Source organism: Eufriesea mexicana, unplaced genomic scaffold, assembly GCF_001483705.2.
Source record: "Eufriesea mexicana isolate 0111107269 unplaced genomic scaffold, ASM148370v2 scaffold6248, whole genome shotgun sequence".
Classification (NCBI taxonomy): domain Eukaryota; kingdom Metazoa; phylum Arthropoda; class Insecta; order Hymenoptera; family Apidae; genus Eufriesea; species Eufriesea mexicana.
The window spans coordinates 179,364-195,020 of record NW_016914133.1 but is presented as its reverse complement, the minus strand read 5'-3'; the positions used below and the strand labels follow the sequence as shown (position 1 = coordinate 195,020).

Here is a 15,657-nt window from a genome sequence, read left to right as displayed (position 1 = left end):
AACGATTTATCATTTCGAATAGTTTATTATTTAAATATTTTAAGTTAAATATACTTTGTGTGCTACACGTTCATTATTGTCCATTCAACCTACGCCCCTGAAGATAGATAGACCTTCGTGCACCGTTGAAGTATGGGTCGCGAGACGTAGATATAGTAACCGTCGGAAAACATTGACTAGATTGTAGCTTACTTCAGCTTACTTCATAAACTCTTCATAACTCCAGAGAAGTTATGGAAAAGCTATGATACGAAAAAACGTCGTAAATTATTCTGTTTGTTTATTAGAAAAATTATAAATCAAGTATTTAAATTAAATAGTGAAAAAGCTAACAGTGGCTTATTAAAATATTCTTTGGTTTATATCATAAGGACAAGATTTTATGTACTTTTTAAATCTATTTTTATATTTTGTGGTATTGAAATTTATTTGGTTTTGTCTGCCAAAATTGTGCTGATCTAAGGTTGAAGATTTGTGTAGCTATTTCATATTTTCTTGGACTTGATGTATACAAAATGTTTACAAATCTCTTTATGCAAAAGCGAATTTTGATTGGTATATTTCTACTGTCAATTTTAACTATTTATATCTATTTCTTGAACTATTTATCTATTTTCTTAATTATTTTTTTAGCTATATAACTATTTTTTTTAATAGTTTATCTATATTTAATTATTTGATCTTTACTAAAATAAAAATATTTTTGCAAAAAATTTGTGTATGTTTAGTAAGTAAAACATTAGGACAATGAAAAGTTAGATTAAACATGAAAATAGTACAAAAAATATACAACACAAAACAAAAAATATAGAAATATTAATTTTATCACAAAATTTAAATTAAATTTAAATTTCTTTATTGATTATTTACTATTTTTGATTGACTTTAAATTAACAGATAATAAGAAAGCAATATCTTTTTGTACTAATTTAAGAAATATTTAAAAAAGGAAGAAAATATATTATAAACGTTATAAATTTCCGAGTCACTTCAAAGTTGGTCAAGGTAGAATAATAAACCAAGTTCGATGCACATAATTCATTTGCAAACTTTCTTACTTAGATATGTAACTCTCGTTTACGATTTAAACGTAATAATCTGTTTTCTCTAGAATTAATAAGAAAGGAGACGAACTTTGTTTGAGACACTGGTCTTATGCAACGTGATGGAATTATAACTCATGTCAAGAAATAGGAATAAAAAATATGCAAATCATTTCCTGCTTTATCAAAAATATTAGTTTATAACATTTGTATATTTGTGTCCAATTGAATTAACTTGATAATGCTTATTATTTAAACATATATCATTTTTGTTTTTCTTTTTTCCTTTTCTGGATTTTCATGGAAATAATTTATTTCACATTTTTATCTACTTTTATACTTTTATCTAGATATACGTTCATTTTTAGTTAATATGAAAGTATAAACGTCTTCATCTTCACTTATATGTGTTAAACTATGCAGAATTAAAAATTAGAAGAGAGGATGATGTATGTATATGAATAAAATATTTTTATCTAGAAATATTACAAACACCTTTAAATTTTAATTAAGATATTTTATTCTTTTATTTTGCACAGTTGCCAATAAACATTCAGCATAAAGAAGAAAAAAATATCAACAAATTGAACGTCATGAGTAATTATTTTTAAATATTCTCTCATTGCTATGAAAATACATACTCACAAAAATTGTTTTATTTCTAACGAATTTTTGTTAAGGGATTATATATAGGGTGTTCCAGAATTTACTCAAGATTTGAATTATGCGGCATTTGTGGAGTAAACTGTTGTCAATAAAATAAAAATGACAATGTGATAGCTGACAGTTCAAGGTTATTAAAAATGGAGCGCTACATGGAAAAAACAACGTGTTTTTATTGTTGAGCAATATTTAAAATTTTGTATTAAAAAACTGTGTTTTCCATCAAAATTACCTCTTGCGTGAATTTTGGGACACCCATTACCATACTAAGCATACAAGGAAATTAATAATTAAACAAATTTAATAAAAAATTAATTTCTACTCGTTTCAGGCTGCGTTCATTTGAAATGCAATTAGTTCCCAAACTTGTACGAACAGTTCCAAATAAATCCAGGTTTAAGTAGGACATTACTATTAGCATCGGTGTCTAATGTATAAAGTTCCTTTCGTTAAGTTTTACACTCACTGAGAAACGGCACACAAACTTCGGAAGGAATAACATTATACAGGGTATCCCTGCAACGATAATACTACCAGGAAAGGGGATGCAGATACGAATCGAACAAAAACAATAAAATTTGTTCATTCGAAGCTTCGTTTTCGAGAAAATGGACTTTGAATATTCACCGAGTGCGCGTGCGCTTTATTTTGGTTATGGCGGATGGACCACCATATGAGCCGTTCACTGCACAAATTGATTAACTCTATAAAACAAAAAGTGGAGAAATGCAATGAAATAATGTATATTGTTTTTTAAAATTCCCTTTATAATTTAAATCGAAATAAATATTGTAGAATGCATAAATATAAATGTAACTTTCATCTAACGGTATATGAAATTTATAAGAAAAAATAGTCAAAAGGTAATCGTTAGTAATGTTACCATTTTTATGTTACTGGAAGAGTTAATCGATTTGGCAAGTGAAAAAAGTAATAAATTCAAATTTTACTAAATTTTACTTAAATTCTGATAAGACGGCACTAAAAAATTCACCGTTATCATTCGTGGCTTGCAAGTGCATTTGAGTTGCATTATTGCAACGATTTACATTTGAGTACGGAGTTAATCAAAGTGACCTCTGAAATAAATTATTTATTATTCGGTGGCCAAAAAATTTTTGTCCTTTAACGGTGTTAATCTTAATTATCAGGGAAAGTTATTATAAATATAAAAAGTTATGACTATACCAAGTGCTTTGACACTCAAATTTAAGATTTTTCAAAAAGTGGAGTTAATCGATTTGTGCAGTGAACGACTCATATATCAGCGTATTCGGTGAATATTCAAAGTCGATTTTCTCGAAAACGAAGCTTCCAATCAAAAATTTTCTTTTCTTTTCGATTCATTTTTACATGTAGAATTATCGCCTTCCAGATGTACTATCGTTGCTGGGACACCCTATATATAAATATTTTGAATTGACTTACCTCGAAGACGGTTGTTGCTGATTTGGATCGAGTAGTGAGACATCTGGATTATCCTTTGGACAACTCTCGAGGCTGCTTTGTCTCTTTGACTCCGAGTCCTCGCCTTTCTCTTCCTGGGTTGATTTCAGGAAGATCTCTTTATCGCCATCTATGCCATCCTCTTTCGAATTTCGTTGCTCCTGTTGTCGAATCGTCGATGCGAGTGGCAAGTTATCTGCACTGCGAACCTTCCGGCACAACTTCGACGTTGAACCATGTCGTCTTAGAAATTCCTGGAAATTAAAAACAATATACATTATAGAAACAATTAATTCATTACATATACTGATTTCGAAATTTTTTCTTTTCTTCATTATTCGAAATTTTCAATAATTTATTTATTGAAATTTTACTCATCTTATTTATATTTCTAGACGTGATTTATGCTGTTTAATCGTTTAAGTGTTGGAGGTGTTTGGAGAAACGTTATTGAAAAATATCAAACGACGTGATTATGCATTGTTGATTTTAAATATCGGTAAAATCGAGAGAGCGTTGCGGTAAGATTCGAACGAATTGTCAACTGTAATCGTGGTCGATAATGTAGCACTATTCGACACGAAATCCGCTAATGCAATCGCGTTTTCTTTATCTGTAAATATTAATAATACCGAGATGGCGCTGCGGTAGAATTCGAATGCATTGTTAACTGTGCACCACGACGCGATATTTTTCGACATGAAATCTAACCTTGAAATTTATTTTCTTCTTAAATATTAACAAGACTGAGATGGCACTGCGGTACAATTCGAACGAACTGTAAATTGCATTTCACGGTTAGATACAGTAACACGTTTTGACACGAAATTTAACATTGTAACCACGCTTTGCTCGTTTGTAAATATGAATAAGACCAATATAACACTGCAATAAAATTTGAACGTACTATAAATTGCACGATACGGTCCACAATACGGTAATGATACTTTTCGGCACAAAATCTGAACGATGTAATCGTGCTTTGTTTATCTGTAAGTACAATAGTAACAAAACCGAGATGGCGCTGTGATTGCGTTATGTATATCTGCGAATATTACTAACAACGAGATGGCGCTGCGGTAGAACTTGAATACAACATTATTGAACACCGTATCTCAATGTGAATGCACCTTTCGATACAATATTCGAATAGCGCGATTATTCTACGTGAAATATGAAGTTTAACGCGTACTACCGGTGGAGCACATGACACGGAACATGGTTAGGCGAATGAAAAATTGAAAAATATATCGAAAGAAAAATTTGTTGATCGAGATATTCGTTTTATATTTACACTATTAAAACAGTTTCATTTACAATTATTCATCTATTGATCGGTATCTTGATTTATGAGAGATGGTAATGAGGTTTTTACTTGAAAATGGTAATTTGCCTTTGTTCCTGTTTACCTACTCTTGATAACATAAAATCAATTTGTTACGATGTAAGAAGCGACGTCAGCGAGATATATTTGAGGTTAATATTAAAACTACCGAACTAGTCAAATGACTGATTTTATAAACACTTCGCAAATCAAAATAATTAATTATTTTCCGAATTTTTTAAAAATGTCAATGTCAAAATATTAGATTTATATTTAAAATAAATTTTTACATTTTGTTTTCTAGAATAACTGGATTTGGCTATTGAGTGACTCGTCAAATTAAAAAGAAATTATTTAAAAAAATGATGGAAAATTATTGCAAATGTGAGGGCGTTTTTGGTGAAATTATGTTGGTACTGGGTGTCCCAAAATTCACGCAACAAATAAATCTGATAGAAAATATAAGTTTATAATAAATAATTGTAAATATTGCTCAACGATAAAAACGCGTTGTTTTTTCACATTTTTAATAATCCTGAACTGTCAGTCGTCATACTGTCATTTTTATTTCGTTGGAAACCGTTTATATGCACAAATGGCGCAAAATTCAAAACTTGCGTGAATTTTGGGAGACACCAGATATTCTCACACGAATATAACTATATGTACTTATTCATTTATATTATGTCGTTTTAATTATCGTTATCTAGGTGTACTACATTTAAGTGCACATTACAGGTCAATAGTGCCAATGTTAATCGGTGTGGTTCCAACAGGTACACAGTTGAAAACGTGGTCGTTAAAAAATGCAATACACCGTGATTACAAACGGCGGTCCATGCTACCAGAAAATGAATTTAACGACTTCCTTACAAGTAAACCACGAACTTATTGATCAACCTGTGAACTACACTTCACCTCCAACTACCTTGAACTTTAACGTTTGACGTGTCTATTTTGTACGGTCTCTTTCGCGTTCGTTACATATTTCAATATCCGGCGCGTCGGAGGATAACGTATTAAAAATCTGATGATATGCAAACAAATATTTTTCGACATTTTCAATAAAATAAGAATTTAAGAACAATTTTTACCATTGTCATAAATGCGTTGGTGATTATACGTATGACCTAAGTTGTCGATATCCTTCTTCGAGATGCTAAGACTATGAAGTATAGTCTTTTCATAAATTATGAAATTAATTATTTAAAAAGAAAATTAATTAATTTATTTAATATTATTTTTTAATTCATACAGATAATAATTCGTAATTAATTAGCTAATTCTATATTTTACTAGTTTGAGAAAATGATTTTATATTACCTTAATGTAAATGATGGAAAATTAATTAAAAAACAAATTTATTTCGTAATTTGGGTTTTTGAATTAGATCATTTTCAGAAGTATCACATGGAATTGTTATTTTGATCGATATTAATAAATTCATGCATGTTTGTTTCGTTATAAATGACAATTGTTACTAAATTGTATTTATCAATATTAGTAACATGATTCATTTTACAAACTTTATACAAAAATTTGTAATTTTTATAGTATATCAGGCATTTTCGTGTAAAATACGAATATAACTATATGTACTTATTCATTTATATTATGTCGTTTTAATTATCGTTATCTAGGTGTACTACATTTAAGTGCACATTACAGGTCAATAGTGCCAATGTTAATCGGTGTGGTTCCAACAGGTACACAGTTGAAAACGTGGTCGTTAAAAAATGCAATACACCGTGATTACAAACGGCGGTCCATGCTACCAGAAAATGAATTTAACGACTTCCTTACAAGTAAACCACGAACTTATTGATCAACCTGTGAACTACACTTCACCTCCAACTACCTTGAACTTTAACGTTTGACGTGTCTATTTTGTACGGTCTCTTTCGCGTTCGTTACATATTTCAATATCCGGCGCGTCGGAGGATAACGTATTAAAAATCTGATGATATGCAAACAAATATTTTTCGACATTTTCAATAAAATAAGAATTTAAGAACAATTTTTACCATTGTCATAAATGCGTTGGTGATTATACGTATGACCTAAGTTGTCGATATCCTTCTTCGAGATGCTAAGACTATGAAGTATAGTCTTTCCATAAATTATGAAATTAATTATTTAAAAAGAAAATTAATTAATTTATTTAATATTATTTTTTAATTCATACAGATAATAATTCGTAATTAATTAGCTAATTCTATATTTTACTAGTTTGAGAAAATGATTTTATATTACCTTAATGTAAATGATGGAAAATTAATTAAAAAACAAATTTATTTCGTAATTTGGGTTTTTGAATTAGATCATTTTCAAAAGTATCACATGGAATTGTTATTTTGATCGATATTAATAAATTCATGCATGTTTGTTTCGTTATAAATGACAATTGTTACTAAATGGTATTTATCAATATTAGTAACATGATTCATTTTACAAACTTTATACAAAAATTTGGAATTTTTATAGTATATCAGGCATTTTCGTGTAAAATATATAAATATATTTTATAAATAATTCGAATGTTTTATGATATTAAATTATGCAATAAAAACGTTAATTACATATATATGTTACTATTTAAAAAATAAATTAATGAATTTCAGTATCTTTATATATCTTTCAATATTTACCTTATTTTTTAAAATAAATAATTGTAAATCACAAATATATTAATAACGATCATATCATATATCTAAACAATATTTATTACAAAATAAATAATACCAATAAAACTTCTAAATAATGGAATTATTCAACTTTTATCTTAAACCATAAACTCTTTCCAAACTAAATATACTCAAAGATACTAAATAGGCAGAATGTATTGAATTATTAATTTAGGGTATAAACATAACAATTACTTTTTATCGAATTATCACGAAAAATTGAATTCCTCAAAACATTCCAAAAAATTCCAATTTCTCTTCCCAAGGAGAGAATATTTTTATTAAAAAAAATAAACAAACATAAAAAGAGAAAGAATTTAAAGAAATAAGAAAAAATTTCCAATCTTTGTCAATCTTTGACAAAAAACATTTTTTTTTAAGTGCATCGTTAATGACATACGACCACGATTACGCGACACAGTGGAATTTCAGCAATTTCTAGAGAATTCGTTGCTCCTTCCCCTGTCGTGACTGTGAATTGACAGGAAGGTTGATACGAAGTTAGGGTTCGATCGAAAGTTTCAAGGACGTGGATCAGCGGAACGGTTAATTTGCCCTCTGTCACGACAAAATTGGTCGAGTTGTTGCTTTCTCGTTTTATTCGATTACATACCTGGGATAGGAAGCCGGCCACGTCGATGGCGCTATTCACCCGCGGCCTCGAGGTTCTTGGCCATCCCAAACCACCTCCGCTATCCAAGGAGTCCACGTGATGGCTCGACCAGTGCAGATGCTGGAAAATGTGGCGACGCAATTAGGACACCTCATCGGCTACTGATTCCCCTCATAATTGCATTTCAATGTGACTTCTTTTTTCAAAGCGTGATTTCCGACAAGGCAGACAGGGACAAAGAACTCGTATACCCACTAAGAATAGAATCGATCTTCAGAACTGTCTCGTGGAAATAAGAAATGGTACTGGCGAAGGAAATTCTATATGTACGTAGTCGTTCGTGACAGTGTTCGAATGTTTGAAATTTTTATCGAATTTCGGGTCCGATGTAGTTTATGCACAAGTTTTTGGGACTCATGGATAAAGTTATGGGAAAAATTTGGCGACTAGAATGGAATTCGAAGAATACCGGAAATTTGAATTTCCGAAACTATTATTTTGGGCCCCAAGTAATTTATGCGGAAGTTTTTGGAACTTATAGTTGAAGTTAAGGGAAAAATTTGGGGACTAGAATGGAATTCGAAGAATACCGAATGTGGAAATTGGTAAAAATTTGAATATGTGGGAGCATTGTAGAAAGCGTAAGCTTTGAACTTCCGAAATTATTATTTTAGATCCCAAATAATTTATGCAGAAATTTTGGGGACTTATGGATGAAGTTATAGGAAAAAATTTGGGGACCAGAATGAAATTCGAAGAATACCGGAGATGGGTAAAAATTTTAATGTGTGGGAGTATTGTAAAAAGCGTAAGCTTTGAATTTTCGAAATTATTATTTTGGGTCCGAAGTAATTTATGCGGAGGTTTTGGGGACTCGTGAATGGAATTATAGACAAAAATTTGGGGACTAGAATGGAATTCGAAGAATACCGAATGTGAAATATTGTAGAGTATTGTAGAAAGCGTAAGCTTTGAATTTTCGAAGTTATTATTTTGGGTCCGAAGTAATTTATGCAGAAGTTTTAAAGACTTGTGGATGAAGTCGTAGAAAAAAATTTTGAGACTAGAATGGAATTCGAAAACTACTGAATGTGAAGGTGGGTAAAAATTCGAATGTGTGGGAGTATTAAAGAAAGCACAAGCTTTGAAGTTCATAATAAATCTACTATAAAAGATTAATCGACTGTTTAAATTTTGTACAAAAATTCATTTGATATAATTTTTTCAAATTACAAACATTTAACCAAATGTTCGCTTTCTTAAATAAGGCTTGTTTTATCCATTAATGCATTAATAATATGCGTTGTACAATATTCTATGTGGAATATAAATATTTGGTTAGAATAAAAATTGATAGTACATGAAAAATGATTCAGTATAGTGAACGAAATATATATTTCTAAAATGTACAACTTTATACTCTTTTCAAAAATAGCAAGGAAACACACTGTATGTGACCATTCTTTAATTTTTGTGATGTAAAATGAGTTAATATTTATTAACATTTTTGCACTATATGTACTATACATTTTATGGTACTTTAAAAACATAGTAATAAAAGATTTAATTCTAAAAATATTTTTCATTTTATATTTAGTAATATTGTAATTTTAATATTTTAGATAACATTTTGAATTTCATTTAGAAATGAATTGAAAATTAAAAATTTATAGTGTACAATCCCATTATAGTACTGCAGATACTTTACAAATTATGTTTGCCACGATGTACATTTTTTCTATCAAATATGTGTGCATATAACATAAATCTTGTGAATAAAATAACAATACTATTTTTAGTGGGTATTCTTTAAGTGAAAATATCGACAGAATTAAGAATTTTGCAATGCACCAATTTTTAAACCTAATCTATCAGTGCAATATCTGCCTCTTTATGTATTCACAGGATTCATAAACCGTTATTCTTATTAATATTACAATTTAATATATTCTGCATGTAATTATGACTTAAACGTGATTTGCAATTATGCAAAATAGTGTTTGCACTTTAATGATCATTTTCCATAATTTATGTACATTGATTACCACATATGTATACTCGAATGAAACTGTGATATCAGCCACGAGAAATGTAAATAATAAATATCGCAAAGACTGAGTTCACTTTCCTGAAATTAATTCAAAATCAGAAAAACTATATTAACTATATTTTCAAACACAAATTTAAAGATAATATTAATTATACAAATATATATTATTTAAATAAATAGAATAATTTGTAAAAAATATCAATCATCATTTGTCACATAGATTATGTCAATTAATTATTCACAAAATTTGAGAACAAGTTTACAGAATATCTTTTTAATACAAATATAATTTATGGAAAATATCGTTAAAATATTCAATTCTAGAAACACAGTAAAAATTAACAAAGCTTATATGATGTTTAATCTGTTTCAATATCATTACTAAATATTTCAAAATATTACTGATACACAAAACTATAACGAGATTTAATAAAATAACTGTTATCCTGTAAAGTAAAATAATACACGTAAATGGTATTAAGCTAGGAACATCAAACTATAAAAATGACAGTACTTTACAGGTACTATTTACCATTTCTTAATTACACAATATTTATGAATAAAAATTTCATTTCAATGATTAATTACCATGTCAGTAATTTACAGAAAGTATATCGTTATATCGTACTTTTCATAAATGCATCAGTGATCTTACGTTTAACGTAACGATAAATCTAATTTTTCAACAACTATACTTGTAAGCATTTCAGGTGGGCAAGCATCTCTGTTGGTGATACTATAATCGTGACGTAAAAGCGTTAGTGTTCGCTGTGCATTAATTTTCCGTTAATTAGTGTCAGTTTTTGCATCATTGCATCCGCGTTGAAATTCCGGTGCAGAAAAATCGTTGCTAATTGTGCAAAATTTGTGCTTGTCACGTAAGAAGTTGATTGCAGTAAAACGTGTGACGAATCGAAGCGTACAAGGTTACCGTTATGATAATTCCAAGCAGATCAAACATATTTCTGAGCTAAAGGTGGAATTAATGCAAATAAAGGGAGAAATAATTAGCAAGTCGAGTAAACATTTTTTCTCATCATAATTATCACATGGAGGGTAGAAGATTAATATTTTTCAAATTTATTTCGAGTACAAAATTACAAATTTAGTATAATATCTGAGTAATAACTGAGTCGCTCATTTGCCAAATGGATTAAAAAAGGAAGAAAATAGGAATTTATTTTAAATGTAGAAAGTGGAATATCAAAAAATTTTGAATGAAGTTAATCACTTTGGCTTGTGAATGGCTCAGTTACTTTAAATAGTAATTTAAAAATTAAGATTTTAAATAATATGAATTACTATTTGGTAAGTAGTATATTCTAATTGATGTTAATTTATTTATTTGGTTAATTAAATAATAAATAGAAAAATTGGTTATTTAAGAAAAGGAGGTTTACTTTTTAATTGACAATTTGATTCTGAAGTAACATCCGTAACAAATGTAGTAATAAATATAATAATAGTGTTAATGAGAAGCAGTAAAATCAATTAACAAATAACCATAGCAAAAGGCAAATAATTTATTTTATAAAGTGAGGAACAAATTACTGAATTGTACATATATTAATTTATTCCTTATGTCAAATACTTCATGATATTTGTTAATTCCACAATAACTATTTTTCAAATAACTCTTAAAAATAATATTAAAATAATGGAATTTTGCTATTATAGAATTTAAAACAATGAAATTTTGCTATTATAGAATTTAAAATAATAAAATTTTATTATTATAGAATTTAAAATAATGTAATTTTGTTATTGTAGAATTTAAAATAATAAAATTTTGTTATTATAGAATTTAAAATAATGAAATTTTATTATTATAGAAATTAAAATAATGAAATTTGAAAACTGCTCAAAATGCCCAGATTTGACATACTACACAAGTATTGTCTGCTTAAATGATCATCAATTTTTTCGTTCGTTGGAAGTAGACTCCAGGGCCACCTTCGATTCCTATCAACGATAACTGAACTAATAATATACTATCAAAGCAAGAAAAGAAAAATTTGTATATTGCTTACATTATTATTACAATACTAATTTTGATTGAATGAATAAAAGTCAAATTATTCAGATTTTTTAAAATTAAAATAATACTAAGCATGATTATATTTTAACTAATTTTAAATTTCCTAAAAATGGTACACCCCGAGACGAATCGCACATGGCAGAGGACAGGGTTCAATAGTATTTTACTGTCTTACTCTCTCTTATTGTTTCTCACTCTTACTTTCAACGTGCTCACAGCAAAGTGAGCTGAAGTCAGATTACACCGGTTAATTCGTGGAAATCCACTTCTCCGATAAATGGTATAGTCCAGTCCCCAACTGTGGTCATTTAAGCAAATAGTACAGTGTTGTTTAGCTTCATGCTACGAAAGGTAAACAAATTTCTCGTCATAATATACCTAGAGAAATAAAGTTAAAAACTGTAATAATTTGTATTTATATTTTTTTAAACAATAAGTAAAAAATATGAGACTAAATGCTTCCTTTTGTACTTTCATGTCTTGAATATTGTAATTATCTTCTTTTTTCTTCAATTGCATTAATCTAGGATTTTAGAAGATTAATTTTTTTGAAAAATTGTTTTGTGTTATTTTTGTGTTTTTTTTATTAATAATTATCTCTTTTTAGCAAAAAGAGACAAATTAATTATTAAAGTAAAAGCTTGCTGCAATAAATAATTAAATAATTGCTCTTAAGGAAAAAGAAATATAATTTAGTTTTATGTAAGTCATGTTATTTTTAATTATTAACCAAAATTAAACTTATAACAATTTTAATTATTATTTCTATTACGTAATATATTTCTTTACTATACAGGGTGTCCCGATATAATATTATACACAGTTTATGTAAAACATAAATATAGTAAAACATAAAACAGATAAAACCAATGCAACTTTTACTTCGATAGTAAGAAGAAACAATTACTTATTTAATTACTTAAATATTTAGCACTGAATCTTTTCTATTATTTTTCTTATTTTTTATTATATTTATTAAAACACACGAATATTTATGCCGAAAGAATAAATATAAAATATATAAATATAAGTACAATATCTTTTATTAACCGTTTGCATTCAAAATGTTTCTTACCCCATAAAACAAGAAAAAATAGTAATTTGAAGTTTATCCTTCATAACATCGACATTTTTCAAAATAGTATAACAAGAAATTAATTTACAGAATTATTTTATTTTTACACTTCACGTATCGTTATGATACATCATTTTAAATAAATATTGACTATTAATCTTTACAATTACATTAAACTGCAATCTCGAGTACAAAGAGTTAATATAAGTAAAAAATAAAAAACTAAAATTTATGTAAAAATTTATATATTCCTCACACGAAAGAAAACGAAATACAATATTTTCTATTAACCTCTTCACGAGTAAGCGTTCTGACAGCCTTTAAGACGATTTGCCATTTAACTCACTAGCGCCACCACGGTTCGTATCTCCAATAGTGTCGCAAATATCATATATACCGTTGAATTATTTCATCATTTTACTTCTCACTACGTGTGTCATATTATTTGCACAAATTTTTCGGCTGTACTGGTGAGAGGGTTAATATAAATAATAAGTAAATAAACAATAAACAAATTAATAAATATAAACAAAAAATTTCTCCATAACACGAACTGAAGCGTACTTAAATGATGGTATTTACATGGAGGAATGTGAAAGTGTTCTACTTCCTCCATTTTATGCTTCGATACGTTGGACACGGATGTTCTACCTTGTACTAGCGCTTTGTTAAGGGGAAGTCGAGGATTCACGGGTGCATTACGTTGTATAGACAGTAGAAGTGGGTCAGTAACGAATGAATTTACCTTAGTTTTCTTAGCTTCGTGTGACCAATCTTTTGCAGCAGTTTACTTCATTGAGATTTAATTAGGCTTTACCGATTATGAGAGGACATTCAATCGAATTTAGTACGTCTATATCCTGATGCTAACGTACTGGTTTCCTGTCTCGAGCAGATTCGTGATCTCGTCGAGATTTGGGTCAGGAAGCTATTACTCCGGGAACTTTGAGACAAGATATATTTAGCAGAGGCATCGTTCTTCGAAAGCAATATTCTTCCTATAAACGTCAGATTACTAGCACGTACGATTTTATGATGTTTTCTATAGTGATTTCCCGCTCTGTTAATATCCTTCTATCCCAAGCATACTACAGATAACATCTTTATTACGGTTATCCATGTACACGTGTATGTCAACAAATCGTGACACGTTGCTTTCCTGTTGTAATAAATGAAAACGTCATTTAATCACTATACTTTTATTTTTCAAAATTCTGGCTGCAGGTTTCCCTTATTAAATAGCGTTGCACTCTTTTCACGTGTAAATTTTAGATTATTATCTACAATAAAATTTATAGATGCAACGAGTGCATGTAAATTAATATATTATTAATTTTAAAAACATTAAACGTTATGAATAAACACATGTAAATTTTTAAATATAGTTATTAAAATTATTTCAATTATTACTTTATAATTTGCAGATGCAATAATTACATATATAATTTAAATTTTAGTTATTAAATAACACTCTAATCTTTAATATATAAATTGTAAATAATTAATCTAGAATTTATAGATGCAACAATTACTTATAAATTGTAAAATATAGTTACTAAGAAATAATTGTATATATATATTCCTTTTACCTTTAAATTTAAAATTATTACTTTATAATTCATAGCTGCAACAATCACATGTAAATCGTAAGTTATAGTTATTAAATGACATCATTATAATTTTTGCATGTTAATTCTACATTATTAATATAATACTTATAGATACAACGTATAAATTATAGATTAGTAATCTAGAAGTAACATGTAAATTGCATAAAAGAATAATTAAAAATATTACAAATATTATATTATTTACCCACTGATTTATAATATTTCGAACAAAGTCGGATGTTAATATATTTCAAAGATATATTACGTAGACAGAGCAAAAAGTCAAGGACCTGTTGGTTAAACAATAATACTTATAATATCGTAATTAATTTGAGACGGTAAAAGTAATAATAAAATTTACGTCCAATCTTAAAAACCTAACATGGTACTTCTCACGTTTAGTACTCTCTGTGAAATTGCACCAGTGCTGCAAACTCTCCAAACTTGATATCAATGGCGGTTATGTAAATAAAACCGGAAGATCGTACGTGTCTACAAATAAATAGGAAAACTAGAAGTCGCAGTACATAAATTATAAAGAGTGAAAAGCATTATCAAAGGTGCTATTTGTTACATTCGAGTGCAATTCACTGAGACACACGACCACTTGAAGTGACTCAAGCGTTGGTGCGAAATGGAAAATTCCCTATGCCATACGTCTATCAAATACCGACTGTTTCCACTTTCTAGAACAATTTGACGTGTATCGTGTATCGAGTGTCTGAAAATTTAATATTTAGAATAATTTCTACGGTTCATTAATTTCCTTTGAGTTCTCGAATTTATTTCTTATCTATTAAAAATGATCACAAGATAAATATCGGAATTGACACTAATCGATCGATTCTGGTTATTTTTGAATCAGTTATTTGCTATTTGATCGAAGAATGTAAATGATAATAAAAATTAATAATAAAATAATAATAAATAATAATAATAAAATAATAAAAACGATTTGGAAAGGCTCTTTTACATTGAAATAATTAGTAATAATAAATGTATTGAATTTAACAGTGATAAAACATATTTCGTTTTTTCATATATTATTTAAGCACGATCATTTAATTTGTTTCTTGAATCTTTGGTTTATGCAATTGAAATTCTTACTAGT

The 15,657-nt window shown here is 28.2% G+C and overlaps 1 protein-coding gene across 7 annotated transcripts in view; it reads right to left on the bottom strand.

Moving 5' to 3' along the window:
- LOC108552350 (uncharacterized) overlaps window positions 1–15,657 on the bottom strand; it is a 199,079-nt gene that overhangs the window by 17,667 nt on the left and 165,755 nt on the right. For all 7 annotated transcript variants that reach the window (XR_001890547.1, XM_017906851.1, XM_017906854.1 and 4 more), the window contains 2 exons: window positions 7,774–7,893; window positions 3,135–3,406 (listed from right to left, as the gene is read on the bottom strand). Coding sequence is in view for 6 of the 7 variants with exons in the window: in XM_017906851.1 (XP_017762340.1) it covers window positions 3,135–3,406; window positions 7,774–7,893 (392 nt within the window). In the remaining variant the exon portion in view is untranslated. The remainder of the gene's footprint in view (window positions 1–3,134; window positions 3,407–7,773; window positions 7,894–15,657) is intronic.